General features: G+C 37.5%; 1 protein-coding gene across 1 annotated transcript; it reads right to left on the bottom strand.

Moving 5' to 3' along the window:
• Window positions 1-6,665: 6,665 nt before the first annotated feature.
• Window positions 6,666-13,852, bottom strand: LOC135731800 (uncharacterized). Its single transcript, XM_065249700.2, has 10 exons — window positions 13,173-13,852; window positions 12,680-12,795; window positions 12,371-12,474; window positions 10,075-10,252; window positions 9,537-9,654; window positions 9,300-9,385; window positions 8,266-8,525; window positions 8,025-8,177; window positions 7,270-7,503; window positions 6,666-7,140 (listed from the first exon to the last, which is right to left on the bottom strand). Exons 1-10 carry the CDS (start codon window positions 13,560-13,562, stop codon window positions 7,007-7,009), a joined length of 1,773 nt encoding a protein of 590 aa, XP_065105772.2. The 5' UTR covers window positions 13,563-13,852; the 3' UTR covers window positions 6,666-7,006.
• Between the last annotated feature and the right edge of the window lie 2,467 nt (window positions 13,853-16,319).

The following is a 16,319-nucleotide window of genomic DNA, read 5'->3' as shown; positions in this document are numbered from 1 at the left end:
AGTTTTGCTGTATTTATTCAGTTCAAATGCTACCTGTTTTGGCTTAGTCAGCAAAATGTCCAAGAAATCTAAATCTTTTGTCTGGCTGCATTTTACAAAAAAGGTCACGGAGTTTAAGTTCGCCTGCTCACAAGGTTTGCGAAAAGTACAGTCTATTTTTTGTAAATTCTTTCATTCGAATAGTAAATAAAATACAGCAATAAAATAATTAAAATGAAAGTCTCTCCTGATCGTGTTCCAAATTATTAACATTTACGTCTTTTAGGATATAAGTAAATTGCAGATTAAGTTTTGTTTTTGTAAATCCTCAGACATTATTTTTACCACTTAATTAAGTTTTGCTTTATAGAAAGCATTTCTTTAAAGTGAATTTCGTTTTGTATAAATTGTTTCTTAATTTTAATAAATGTTTCATCAACCAACTGCATGTATTTAATAAATAAAAAGCAAATATAGCAGACAATATAATAACCGCGCATGGAGGCGCCGGCACGGCGCGTTTACTTGCATTGCATTGTTAACTAGAACGCACCTCATTATAAATTAATAAAACTTACCGTATGCCTATATGCCTCATACATTAGCATTAAATATCTTTGCTGCATTCGTTCTAGAAGATGACAAGGGCTTTCTCACACACAGTGAGTTAGACCCGCCTTGGCCGGTGCGTCTTTTTACGCTTTCTTAAGGTGCCTGTTTTTGCCATTAGTTTCCTAAAAATGCGTATAAATAGCACGAAGTGTAAAACTCGTGCAATACATACGCCAAATTCCACTTTGGCGTGCATATGATACGCAAGTCCTTCCCATTCACTTAAACGGGGCATCTTTTTTTGTCGTTTTATTTATTGGTTTCTCAATTTTTTTGCTATTTTTTACCATTTTCGCTTGGGTTTAGTGTTAGAACAACTTTTTCTTATATAAAAATGACACCCTAACCCAAACCCCAACTCTAACCCCAACTCCAAGCGACCATTGCTTAAATATGGACAAAAACATTGAGAAACCTGTATATTAAATAACCTCATTAAGCAAATCTAAAATCTAACCCTAAACCCAAGCGAAAATGGTTTAAAAAACAGAAAATCATATGCACGCCAAAGTGGAATTTGGCGTATGTATTGCACGAGTTTTACACTTCGTGCTATTTATACGCAACCTCAGGAGACTGGGTTGCTTAGTTTTATCGTGTTGCTGTCTATTCGGCAACATTCCGTATACGACGGGCTTAGATTTTAAAATATATAACATCTACATTTCAGAGGTAACAGATACGGTGATGATGATCATCTTCTTTCTTTATTGTAGCACTACCTCAAACTAAAGCGGAGTCTCTTCGCAGCTGTCATTTTCTTAAATGAGCTGCGGCAATGTTTCATATGAGCTTCTAACGCTAGACAAACTTCTTTTTTTTTTCAACACGATCACCTTGTACCCAAGCCATTTCGAAACTAAGGAGCCATTTGTCCTCCGGACTTATGTTTTTATTTGTACAGTGTACGCGTTTGAAAATAGCCTTAATAATGTAACAAAACGAAAATAAACCTATAGACCATCCTGCTATACAGCCTATTATTATTAGGATTGTTTTTAGGCTATTTTTGTGTGTGTGTGTTTGTGTGTGTGTTTGTTTTAAAACGCCTAGATCGGCTGGACCAAAGTCAACCTATAGCTTCAAATTAAGGAAGAATACAGCCTGTATAAACAAGAGCTTTTAGGAGTTTTCATTATTTTGGCAGTTTTAGCAGTTATATTTTTTGTAGCGTGTGGGGTGTGGTCAGGTGCGCGATTGTAACGTTTGTTTTGCCAAAAAAGTCTGTAAAAACAGTGATTTTCATGGGATTTTATAAATATTTAAAAGAACGTTTGATCTGACTCATTTAAACATGTATTTATATATTGAGAGAATACATTTTTTTTAGATTAGGCTATGTCAATTGTGAAGCCTTTTATATTACTTGGAATGAATACATATTTCAGATTGAAGAAAACTGAATTTAGATCAAGTCTGTTAAAATCTCTTTTTTTTTTATTTAAGCCAATTTAAAATATTTGATTTACACCAAATTCAGAAAAGAGTTTGCATGAAATGCAAAAAAATAGTTTGAACTGAATGGTTTCTGAACATTAGATCAATGTAAAATCTTTATTGTGAATGGTTACTTCAATTTTATTAGGTTACAGTATATTGTTTATAATTTTTCATTGTAAGATGAGCTACAAAATTAGTTGTATTTTTTGCAGTTGATTTCATTAAGCTTTTTGACAATCTCATGAAGTTTAAGCTACGGCTGCCTGCAGTACTGCTGCAACCCACATCTTGGAAAACATTGTAAAGCATACGGCTAAAAGGAGCACTGTCTACTTGTGCAGTGTATAATAAGTGTTGCCTGTGTATAATAGCTTACTCTTCTGTATTAATATAATGGTGTAATTATAATTTTTATGTTCTCCTGGTAGCTTATCATACATGGTCTGGCTGTGCAAGCACGAAGCTGAGCAGATTTACTTCACGAGCCAGTTAACTCTCCAGCAGTTAAATCCATATAGCAGCTGATGAATGTTTTTTGGGGGGTAAGGGTGGGGGTTTGTTGTGTTATTATTTATTATTGTATCTACAGGCTTGAAACTGCAACACAATGCACAACAAAATGTGTCACTTTTCTTTATTTCAGAAATTCCTAAGGAAAAGTACAAATTATTCACATCAATATCTATAAAAAATACCAAAAGTTAACAAGTGTGTGTGTGTGTGTGTGTATATATAATTAGCCTATTTAATTTACGTGTTGAATATTAAACACATTAACTGTAGTATTTTAATATTAAATATGACTGCGTAACATACAGCCAAGTGTGCATGTTATTAATACATTTTCATTTTGCAATATAACACGTTTAGCTTTTAAGATCTAGCTACAATTGCTGAGGTTTGTACAATCACACACACTTGTAAAAAGGTCTGACAGCATCTGCAACTACTTTTGAGGTTAGTGTCTATGGCGGCGACGTGCTTCTCCACGACGTTGGTATCACGCGTCTTCGGCGGCGACGTGCTTCTCCACGACGTTGGTCTCACGCGTCAGTGGAGACGACGTACTTATCCACGACGTTGGTCTCACGCGTCAGTGGAGGCGACGTATACTTATCTCGCGTAAAAGTACACGACTGTCTCCTTTGCTTGGTTATCCGTGGCACTATCCACTCGCCATAAATTATGAGCTTAATGGGACGCCATAGACGGTTTCCGGGTTGAACGACATGTTTCCTTGAAACGGTGTGCAACGCATAGATATGTATAGGCTTGTTTGAGATGAGCAAATTCTGCGCAGAATCGATCACCGGTGATCAGCGCAAGATGCATTCCGGTTAGAAAAGTGTCCGACTTACGTCCGACTTGCTCTGATGTCACGCTGACGTGTACAAAATAACTCTCGCGATGGATAGGCGGGCTCGTCGGATTCTACAGCCGAGCGCAGTTGCTCTCCACCGACTGCGTTGACGAAAAGCACGATGGGAAAAGACTTGCTGACGACACAGCTTAATGCTCATTTGCCCGGGAATGTCAGCTGATGACTTTTTAATTCTAAAAACTACACTTCCTGTAGTAGTTTTTATATTTATTCAACTTGTTCTTGACTTATGACATTTATATTATTAATAAATTCCTTTAAACTTTTGTATTGGTGTTGTATTATTTGTACTGTGTGCTGTTTATATTTCACACAGAAACGAATTTGCATTACGTCTAGACTTAGATTACATCCCGACATTTACTAAGAAGCCTTTTCCAATAATGAACAGTTCAGCTTTGTTGATTCTCCTTATAAACATCTTAATGTAAATGCATTTGTTGGTATTTCAGTTGCATCTATTTAATCCGCGATAAAATACGCGAACGCGATCTCTTCCATTGCTGACGTTTGCAGTCAACAACACAGCGAGATTCATGAATCGTCCGGCTTGCCTACACTTTTTTCACTCCTCCCCTCACTGCAGCCGGCTACTCTCGCCTATATTTCAGGCAAGGCAAGCTGCATCTCAAACAAGCCTTATATAAAGGCTAGATGGCTCGTCCGCGCTGATGGCCAATTGAGTGGAACGTCCGCATTTTGGCGGCCATCTTAGGACAGGGCGCTCGCTCACTCGTAGCATTGAGTTTTAATGATGCAGGTACTTTTAAATGACCATAACTTGCTTAATTTTTTACCGATTTTCAAACGGATTGGTTTGTTATAAACGTCAAAGATGTACCTATGACACTGAATACGTATACTAAAAATAAATAAAAAATTCATGAAACATGTTAAAGCATCCAGAATTATAGCCACGTTAATAACGTTTGTAAAAAACCAAACCGTTTGTAAATCCGTCAACAATTCAGCAAGTTACGAGCATTTTAGTTGGCGTATGTCACTCACCTTCCGTTCACAGCAGCAGGGAGCAGCACTATGGCAGCACTGACCTAAGATGGCCGCCAAGTGACGACACAGCTGACTCCGCCTTCGAGGGTATTTTACAGTATTAAACACACATTTATAACGATTTCATCAGGCTTCAGAAACATTTTAAAAAAAACACAAAGAATGGCCTCTCAGCTACCGTAGTTGCAACTCTTGCGTCATCACAACAGTGTGTTCAATGCATCACCGTTTCAGTTTAATAAACGTTGTGCAACGTTTTGTCGGGGCTGAACGCAGCCCTGATCTATGAGTTCCATCACCACGTAGCCGCTGGAATCATACTCGTTGCACCAAAACTACAAACACCATTAGATTACTAAAGTAGATTATCTAGATACTTTGACTACTGAAATGTTACTGCTGTATTATACTATTGTAGTATTTCTTTACCTGCACTGAGGCATTTTTACTTGATTTTTATGTACTACTGATCATAATTACTGACTTATTTTGATTGATTTATTTTCTTTCTGCACTATTTTTAGTAATGCTAAATTCTACACCTTTTAATGTTACTGACTTCATATGTGTCTTTCTTTTTCTTAATTACAAATAATGAGATTTTAATTGTTTTTGAACATTTTCATTTTTGGGTTCCTTTAGTTTGTACAGGGTCCAAGAATCTTTTTTCCCTTCCTTTAAGCTAATATACTCACTTAAACAAACAAGAATGGTGCCATTTTGGGAAGGTTTTTGGTTCTTGTTCCCTTAAGGGAGTGAGTGCTGCATCTTAACTGCGTCTGTGTAAGGATCTGCATGGAACTTTTATCCATGAAAGCTCTTAGCTAGTATAACATCATGTGCGACAACGTTCTGCTGCAGCTCTCTCATTATGTGATGGTTTTCTTAAAAGTACCCCCTCATGTTTGATGGACTTAGAAGTCCATGAGGGGGGAATATATAGTAGTTTTTTTTGGGTATATTTCTGATCATATACTGTATTAATATTATATTAGGCCTAAGGCCTATTGTTTCTACACAAGGCTATAAGACACCCAGTTAAACTTTCGTTTTCTCAGTTAACTTTTGTTTCATAATTAAAAGAGCCCAGGTGCAATCCTGCGACTATGCCACAATTGTTCTCGCCACGATTATTATGAGAAAAGGTCGAAATAATCGATAAACAAGAGGATGCCATTTTAGATAAGTTAACTTTTGTTTTCTCAGATTCCTAATTAAAAGAGACCAGGTGCGATCCTGCGACTATGCCACGATTGTTCTCGCCTTGATTATTATGAGAAACTAGGTCGAAACAACCGACAAACAAGTGTACGTCATTTTAAGATTTGAGGAGCAGTCCAGCTGTACTTTGCTATATTAATAATAAGCTACCTCTGCAAGATAGGCCAAGGCCATGAGAACCAATAAGCTGAATATATCATTTTAGATATGAGGAAGGATTCAGCTGCACTTTTGCTACATCAAACAAATCAAATTAATTGTAGCAGACCGAGACTAGAAGAGTATACGTCATCTCAGATAAGAAGTGTTTGATCTTACTGTATAAAAATGGAGTCAGATGTTGGGAGGGCAGATGATCTTTGAGCACCTCTTTGAGGGGTGTTGATTGTCTCACTTTGCTGGCTCGAGTGAATAAAGTAATTTTTATTTGGCACCTGGAACCTTTGTCTCCTGAGTATTTCTTATGAAGATTCAAGCTAAGACTTTTTGCCACAACACTAGTCCTAGACTAAAATAAATGTAATAGTTATCCAAACTAAACACAACATGCACTGCCATATTTTAAAACACATCAGTGCTATTTGTTTTGCTTCAGAATGCACACAAGTAATGTTTTAAGTGAAGCATGTTTGTTAAAACTAGTTATATTTCCCAAACAAAACAAAGACCTAGTCCAGGCTTAAATTAATCCCTGTAACCACTCCTATAATCTTTAAAGGGATAGTTCACCCGAAAATGAAAATGCTGTCATCATTTAATCATCATCATGTTGTTACAAACCCACATACATTTAATTTTTTCTTATGAAGACAAAGGAAGATATTTTCAGAAATGTTTTTGACCAAACCGTTCGTGGACCCCATTCAATTCCATAGTAGGAAAAAGAATGCTATGGAAGAAAATGGGGTCCACGAATGGTTTGGTTATCCAGCAAAATCACCAGTGTTAAATGTACACTGTTGGTGTTTATATGGGTACCACCAGAAGAAATGTATACAAGTTTGTAACAACATAAGGGGGAGTAAATGACAGAATTTTCATTTTTGGGTAAACTATACCTTTAAATATCATTTGTTGCCCTTTTTTAATGTGCCCCTCTGGTTAAACACTGGCCCCTCTAGTGAAATTTGTCTAGAACAGCCACTGCCATATACACTTAAACAATGAGCAGTAATATATCCATTAAGTGTGTGAATATTCAGTTCATTCAAATAAGGAATGTGAAACAGAAATTTATGAAATAATTACAAATTTGAACATGTATAATTTATTATGTATTGATTTCTGGCTGTTTTATATGCATTAGTTTTGAACCACAGTTTACACATCTAGCAGCATCTATAGTCTTGAGATTTAATAAGTTTATAAGTCTTTAAGAGCGTGATAAGCATCAGCAGACTCCACCTCATCCAACAGTGAAGAGTTTGTGGTCAGTTTGTGTGCTTCAAAGGGTTTCTCATTTGCAGGGGTAGGAGTTGTAAAAATCTCTTCAAAATCTAAAAGACAAAAAACTGTACGTAATAAGAAAACATGCACACAATCAAAAGCATTAAAGTAAAATTTGCAAATAAGAATTGGGAGAAATTGGATGGTTTCCACGGAGGTACAAACAATATAATTCTTACCTTCTTCTGGCAAGACTTTGGTCTTCCACATGTCTTTATTATCTTTTCCAGCATCTTTTTCTTCTTCATGGCCATCTTTATCTGCAGCATTACTATCCTCACCATAATCATCTTTATCACCCCCCTCTTCCTCACCATCATCCTCCAGGTCCTGGGAATCTGCTTCACTTTTAGTGATAACCGGTTGTACAGTTTGTTCCATGGAGGTGAGATGAGTTATGTTTTCTTCAAAGTCTGTGAGAAGAGTTTTCAGTTTAGCCCAGAGTTGCAAGCATTAAAGCAAAAAGACATAAATAGATAAGGCACGGTTACCATTAATGTAAGGGGCTGTTTACACTTGGTATTAAGATGTGTTTTCATCAATCGGATCACAAGTGGACGAAAGAGACACATTACGTTTACACCTGGTATTTAAATCTGTCTCTTTTGTCCACATTCGACCGCTTCTGTCCTGAATACTGTGAGGGGGTGGTCTGTGAGAATGCGGGCAAATCTATCAGTCATTCAAACGCGAGCGGGAGTAAGGATGAGTTTATATGGACACAAACTAATATTATGTCGGAGTCCGCTGCTTGTTTAGCAAGTAAACATGCTGCACAGTGTTTTGTACATGTATATGTTAGAGCTTTCTCTGAAATTTCAGCGCAATTGATGAAATAGGATCGCGCAACTTTCACATGCTTTCAAAATGAAACTACGGAGATCAGGCTCTTTAAATTTTTATCAAAGATACAAACCAATATATACAGAAATACCATTTTTCCATAGGCTGCCATGAGGCATTGGCAATTGATCCTTGAAAGAGGGCAAAGGAGGAACACCTTCCTTCACTCTTGGTGGAGTCAAAAAACCCATTTTAGTTTTCTTTGAAAATATGGCCAGTGGACCCAGAGATTTCTGTTCCCCTCCTATGGGCACAAAATCAATGTTATTGAAACAGTCAATGTAACCTTCAATGTAGTATAATAGAAAATTACCAGCAGTTCAACAGCTTACCCACTAATCCACTCTCGTCCTGAGGGATATTTAACCTCCTCCAGGATGGAGCAGCCTCAATTGGTGTCTGCATAAATTTAGCTGAACCTCTTGAACCCTCCTGCATTCTGGGCTGGATCTTGCTGAGCCTTTGGATAGATAAGGTCTGGTCCATTTTGGGAGAAGAAGAAGATTGTGTCTGTGTGGCACGGAAGGACGGAGCAAACTCCTGTTTTTTGCAGGTGTAACAAGCCCAGTCACCTCCATCAGCAGAACTCCAGCTTGTCAATTTAAGGGGGGGGGGGGGGGGGGGGTTGGGGGGAGTAGAAAAGTTGAGATTTGCTCCTGAGAAATTTCAGAAATTACTGTTTACAAGTATATAATTCTTGTGCCAGAGTTCCCACAATTTCTGAACAACAAATTTCTATTACTTCCGAGTCAGCAAACTGTGTGCGTCCATATATACATACATACACATGCGCACACGTACACAGACAGACATACACAAACAGGTGGACGTGTACACACGCGCACACATGTATGCTCTGCATATATGTCTATATGTATATGACTAATCAAAACACTTACTTTGTCATATTAAGAACACTCATTGCTGCGGTTATACTTGGGATGTCGTCGCTTAACTTTTTTCACAGCGATCAGCTGTAAAATGTTTTGGTCCTGCTCTATTTTCGTTGGCTTTGTGTAAAATAACGGAAAGTTATTATTTTGTTTTTGTTTGTTTGTTGACCACGAAGTACATTTTGGGGAAAAAATATGACAGAATAACACGGCAGATAAATTAAAAAAAAAATTACTTTTAAATACTGACCTGATACAATACTGATCTTGGCGGTAACTCATCTTTTGTAAATGCCGTTTATCGCGATATATTCATTCTGAAAATATCTATCTATCTATCCATCCATCCATCCATCCATCTCTCACTAAATTTAATAGAGTAGGAAAATTCACTTTAAAAATTGGACTGTGGGAACCCTGTAACAAAGAACAGCAATATATTAAGTCATTTGTTCTAAAGCAAAGTTTCAAACCTTCCATCGATGAAGGAACATGCTTTATGAATAAGATTAACTACATCCATTACAGGATAAGCTTGAAGAGTACAAGTGATGTATATCTGCATGACAAAGTGAGTTATGTTAATAACATCAGAAATTAACTTCTGGTACAAGAAAGTATTCCCGCTTTAATATTAACCTAAGCAAATATCTATTACAAACCCTCAATCAGACCATGTTATTGTTTCCATGGGATAACACTATATACACCTGTGGCCTCTTCTCTTTGTAGAAGTTAAAAGTATCCAGCTGGAGTTGGAGCTTGTTATTCTGAATTCTGGGCAGGAAACTAGATTTTGAGCCTGTTAGCTGTCCATCCACAAAACACCTGAGGGGAGACATGTAAAGGGGGTAGGTCATAACTAACATTCAATTAATCTCTCTCACACACACACACACAATCTCATACACACACAAAATAATGAATTGTCTTTTATTTGACTGCAAGAAGCAACAGCTACATTTTGTATCTTTATAAAAAAAGAAGAGTGGAGCCTGAATTAAGTTATTCACCAAATTAAAAAAGTAACACACCTTGCCTCCATAAGCTGTATGACATGTTCATAAAACTACAAGTTACATGGATAAGTTTAATACTCTGTCCCACTTACAAACAATAAACATTTAAATATGAATTTGGCAGTCAGTAGAATGGAATATTTAAGGCATTCTACCATAACACTTGGGACTCTTATTGTAATATTGCAAGCAGAATGCAAAACTAAATTCAACTTATGAACACATTTACCCATGGTTTTCAATAAATGTGTATCTGGGAACAGAGTTAATATCAGGAGTCACTGTGGCAACACAGCTCTCAAAAAACACATGGAGATTAGCGTGATGTTTTTCAAGAACTGAGGCTTCCATGTTTATGATGTCACCAAGAAAATACACAGCAGATGCCCGTTCAGAGCTCCAATCACCTGCACAAAAGAAAAAAAAATAGAACAAATAATTACAAGCCCAAACTGCAGAACCAAGTAGTAAGGGCTTAAAGAGCATCCATTTCTTTGCTAAAAACAATGTTATTTTGTGTATGTAATATAATGTGTGTTCGCATGGTTTATGGTTAAAAAAACACATTTTACACATAACCAGAGGCGATTCTAGGGTAAGAGCTTTAGGGGTGCTGAGCACCCAATGAGCTCCACTGCCACCATCCACTCTTTTTTCCTACAGAAACCAATAATATGTTTATTGTAAAATAACTATCATTTTAACATTGGTTAAACTAACTCCAAAATCCAGATTTTTTTGGAGACCTTTTAGGCTTGAAAACGGGTCAGGGGTGAAAAAGATGAGAAGAAAATTACCCCTCTAGGGTCTGGGAGCATGCTCCCCCTTAGAACTTTTTTTAAAATTACATATTTTAAAGCATCAATCTGATGAGTTTTGAGATGCATTTTTTTGCCAACCTTTTTATTTCTAATTAGTGGCGAGCTAGCACTTTTTGCCATTAATGCCATATTAAAGTATCAGGAGAAAAGGTGGGCTACAGCAGCAGTGTGGGTATGGTTTTATGTGGATATACAGTGTGTCGTTTAAAGCCTTTGTCAAAATGACAAATCTCAAAAGTTATAACTTTTATGCCTACAACATATGGTAGGTTTATTAATAGTTTGTTAATTTGCAGCTTTTCTTTTAATAGTCCTTTAATTGAACCATTACCTTTACTATATGTCTAAAACAAAACACTTGTGACTCCTGCACTAAGGGTTAAAAACGTTATCCCCTTCATATTAATCTACATGTGACAAACTAAAAAAATATTTACCGGTATTGTCTAGTTTGATAGTCAGACAGTTAGTGATTTGACACATAACTTACCGGTACTGGTGGTATACAGTGATATGTAGTTTGTTTTCACTGTTCCAAACGCCATGTTTTCATCACGACTCATGTTTACATGACTCCCGATTGTTAAAATAAGTCTCAAATTAACGATTAATCATACAATAAACTTTAACAACGGAGACACACGTATGCAACTTTCCCACTGAGACGCACAAAACTGCATGCGTCTTGCAGAAGAACATTGTAACCGGCGCTACTTCTCTCCGTTTAAGTCTATGGACGAGTCACCCAGGTACTGTACTACTCCGCAGCGCGCGGGTACCCGCCGGACTAAAATAATCCGAATATAAACACTTATTATACGTGTACCATGGTGATTAGTTATAAGAAAAAAACACGGCTTGAAAGATTGATTCGTGATGTACTCGCTTATTATAAACATAACGTAAACATTTTTTAAGATTTGAACAAAAAAGTTGCATCACAACACTTTTAACTGATTATCTCTCTGCGTGTGTTTCGCGCTCGGGCTAAGCGATGCAGGTACAGAGAAGTAAAAGAAGAGGATGACACCATTTGCTAAGCGGGGAGGTTTTCATTTTCTACCTTAACATATACATTTTAAACCACAAACTACGGAGTATGTTTTGGACATTATTTAACCTTGTCAAAGAGGAACGAACATTTTAGAATAAATACATTTCTTGCTCCAAGTTTTAGGGGTGCTGAGCTCCTTTTTAGGGGTGCTGAAGCACCCCTAAAATAGGGCTAGCCTCGCCCATGCACATAACGTACATTTCTGTACCTCCAGATTTCAATCTCTTCCTAAAACATATGGATTTGAAAAGCTCTGTGTCCCTGATTGGCCAGCTAATCTGTATTTTGTGGTCGGCCTGAATACCTCTTATGTCAGCCCGAAATGTGACGCTCCTTACCATGTTTAAAAGATTTGGTTGCTAGCAGGAATTATCTTACAGGCTGCGAGTCCGTAGCAGGAGGAATTATGATAATGTCGGTCTGGTCTACATCACCAATCCCAGGAAGTAAATTGTTGCCTACAATCTGTGTGTTTGTTGTAGTTTAAGAAAAGATTTTCGTTGGAGACGATAACTCGTGTCATCGTTTACTATGGGGTATGTACCTTTTGCATATTGTTAACATGTACTAATACACACAAACACCAAAGGAAATTTTAAAACGTGAATCGGACAATAGGTGTTCTTTAAATACAGCAACACTATACATACTTGTCATTAGCTTTAGTGAAAACTGCAAGTCTTCCACTGCAGATTGTGTTGAACTGTAAGGAATCCATGTTGGTCTGATGGGGTTACTGTTTACATCAAACTTCCTGAGACACCAACATAAAATGTTAAAATGAATGCCAAGTGCAAAAAAGTTGTTTGCATTACTGGTCTTAAATCAACATTATGGCCTCTAAGAAAATTTACAATAGTAGTACTATTGTTTATTTAAAGTATCTGATCCCTGTTAAAAAAATACTTACGTATGCCAAAACCCATGGGACCACTAAGAATCAAGTGATCCTACTTTACCTGCTGTAATAACATTCAATGGGAACTATGGCCTCCTCAAAGCGAATCACTCCATCCAGTGATGGTTGTGGAGAGAAGATGAGGAGGTTGGTGTAGATAAGAGACTCATCTGTAATCTGAACAAAAAGTTTTACTCGTACTAACTTTACTACAGTAACCACTGTGTAACTATGGTTTTCGAAAACTATGGTTACTTTGTGGTAACCATGTTTTTTTAACTGTAGTAAAACCATGGTTAATTTTCGTTTGGTTTTAAAGCACAAAACCAAAAACCATAGTTAAGCCATGGTTAGTGTAGTAAAAGCATGGTTTTGCAGATAGTAATCAGTACACCAAAAACCATGGTTACTACACCTTTACCAAAATTAAACCATGGTTTATTTTCTTAATGGCTTGTATACTAAACTCATTTACACAGAAATATCTGCAGTGTTTACAAATTAACAAATCATGAAATGTTGTAATTGACAGAATAAAAATAGGCTACTGATACCCAATGTTGAGTGCCACAGTCTGTAAGATCAGCCGCTATAATGTACGCGTTAGAAGAAAACGCGACCACTTTACACGAAGGAACCAATTGAGTGTCAATGCCGAGCCGCAGCTCCGTAGGATCCACGGGTAAACCCACATCAAACAGATCCGTTTTAATTTTAATCTCCATGATATTCTCGTGACAAAAAACGGCTACAGTTTTAACACGCGTATAAGGTCTCCAGGGTGAATCTTTTGCTTGTTTTGAGGGCTTGTAATGTTCACTTGTCTGCGACCGACTGGATGGGTAGCGTATACGGGGGTCAGAGCTCCGCGGAGAGGCGCTAACATCACTAAACTTTGCTATTAAAGTCAGGATAAAGAGATGCAATAGAAAACTTTCTGTCATCGTCCTCGTTTAAATTAAAGAGCCAAATCTGCAAACCAATCCCGCTTTACCGTGGGCGCCTTCGGACACTTTCCGCTCCTTTAAATTAACAATTAAGCAAAACGTAATTAGTCGTTGAGCTGGGTAAAGACGGGTAATAATTAAGCAACCATAAACTGCCCCTCCTATTCGAGAGGTCTGACCCACTCAGCACCAGGGATGGCTGACGCGAAACAGTCGTTCCGAAGCTTTGCGAGATCCCGAAGCGCAGATGTGTCGAAACCACTGATCCGAAGCGTGATTCAAAACACCCATGTCACGTGACTATGACCAAACGAAAGCTGTGTCCCAAGGCTGCAACCTTATGAGCATTCGACCTTAAAAGATGAGCACTCGCCCAGCTAACACAAATACGTAACTGTTACGTAACGTCGACGTAATATGACCAAACTTACGTCGTGGCGACGAACCGAGTTACGTCGTGGCGACCGGAAAAGTGAAATTCCTGGATTCGTCGCCTGCACGTAACTTCGCAACGTAATCTGCCTGTCGTGGGCACGTCGTGACAACGTAATGGATTGACAGTTTTATGTTGGTAACCAGTTAGTAATTTAAATCTTTTATTTAATATTCTTTGGGCGGACATCTGCAGGCTACAACTAATTTAACTTGTCCTTATTTGCCCATAACTAAAGACTTACCATAACATATGACATACTCCGAGATGGAATACTTCATTTTATTGAACATGAACATTACATTACAAACAAAAATGAACACATGTTAAAATAAACATTTAAATGGATTCTCCATATAATTTAAAATGTAATTTCTGAATTGTGCAGGCGTAGTTTTGTCAGACGGAGAAAGTGAGAGAGTGTCCTATTCATGTTCCGGTTGCCAGGGTAACGCTGCTCTAACCTTCACCAGTCCAGAACACCAAACATGTCCCACAAAACTTTAAAATAAAGACAATAAAATAAATAAAGGTTAAATAACATCTACACGTTTTCATAAATATCGTTTTATTTGTTGAATTTGTGAAGTAGTGTCTTACCTGAAAAAAACGAAATTTCCTGTCAGATGAACATCCTGTCAGTGCAGCATAAAACGCGGTTTATACTGTCGGACGAGATTCTGTGAGCCTTAATAAGTATGTTTAAATGTTGTTTATAACTCTTAAGCAACTAAAATAAGTTCTTGTGAAATTTAAACGGGTCTCAGTTCAGAGAAACGACCGGTCCTCACTCCTGCTGTGCACGCGCGATCGCGCGTTCTGGTCAAGTTCAGCTGGGCGGGAGGCGCGTGCTGTTTCATGTTTCCCATGTAAATGGCAATTCGTGTGTATTTAATCTATTTTGACTTATTTAAAGGCGCTCTAAGCGAATAATGTGCGACGTCACTTCCTGTTGATGTTTGAACTGTTTTCAAACAGACAGAGCGTAGCTAACTCCTCCCCCTCCCCCTCCCTTCCGTGCTTTCATGAACGCGCCCAACCCCCACCCCCAAATCCTTCTTGTCGTTTATTGGCTGGAATACTTTGTTTTGTTTTGTGATGCTAGGTTTGGCCATTTGTTGATATTGCCGTTTGTGAAGCCTGGGCTGTCTACAGAGATCGCGTTTTTTTACAGTTTGATCAGCGGACAGGCAGCAAGCAAATAGTGAGGAGATGTTTCCGGTATGTAACAAAAAATGTTTTATGGTCTAAAACGCTTCAATTCGCTTAGAGCACCTTTAAGGGAAACTTTGAGACTGAAAAGTTTTAATAAGCTAACCTAAATAGAAAAGGAATGTTTATTTAATTGTACGCAACGGATCCAGACCGGAGCTGTCGGCTTCGGAGCAGATCCGTTGCAGATCCGTTCCGGAGCCTATAGACCTTTTGCGTGTTTGCAAACAGAGATGACGTTTTTTGTGGGCGGAGCCCAACTGGTGGCAGAAAGTGAATGCTTCTCAATAGCTGTGTGAAGTGTTTTAGCATTAAACTGTGATTTTTAAGGATCCGGTGTTCTGTAGAAGTCTGTTTCCCCTATATTTCTCTTAAGTGTAATATTTCTAATAACGTTTTCACCAAGTTACGTTTATTTTTTAAATAAATTAAAAGTTTTAAAGGCTTGGCCACTGATATGCTTCCATGTATGTAATGTAATGTATTGTTCTTTATTGGTAAATCAATTATTTTTACAGTATGAATCTCTGAAGTACTTATAAGACCAATACTATCATGTATTCTGTATAATATCATTTATTAAACATTTAATCATTTCCTGTTTTCAATTTCTTCCTTATATTTTTATCCTACGTGTTTGATCTAAAACTATTATGTTTACATACAAATTAATTTGTATAGGCCTGGGGCCCGTTTCAATAAGGAGGTTCAACCAACTCTGAGTTTAAACTTGAACTCTGAGTTGATTTACTCTGAGATAGTAAACTCTGAGTTTTCGGTTACAGAAAAGCTGATCTGAGTTAGTTCAATCGACTCTGAGTAGATTGACTCTGAGTTAAGCGCGTGCACAGCCACAAGCCATCATCAATGGAGCTCAGATATTACGGTGGCAACAGCACGTGACAAAGAGGTCTTAATCATTTTTACTACTAAAACTGAAAGTGTTACTGCAAGTGTACAGCAACTACGAGCATATATTTTAAAGAAAAGAGTTGTTTTTGTAAATTGCTACTCTAGTTAATGCGTACATTTCATTTTCCATCAAACTTAAAATATCAGAAGTAAATAAACTGAGGACTTTATGTTATTATATTCATTTACATGCACAT

The sequence above is a fragment of the Paramisgurnus dabryanus genome, chromosome 5 (assembly GCF_030506205.2).
Source record: "Paramisgurnus dabryanus chromosome 5, PD_genome_1.1, whole genome shotgun sequence".
NCBI lineage: Eukaryota > Metazoa > Chordata > Actinopteri > Cypriniformes > Cobitidae > Paramisgurnus > Paramisgurnus dabryanus.
The sequence above is the reverse complement of the archived record's forward strand: the minus strand, read 5'-3'. Positions and strand labels throughout refer to the sequence as shown.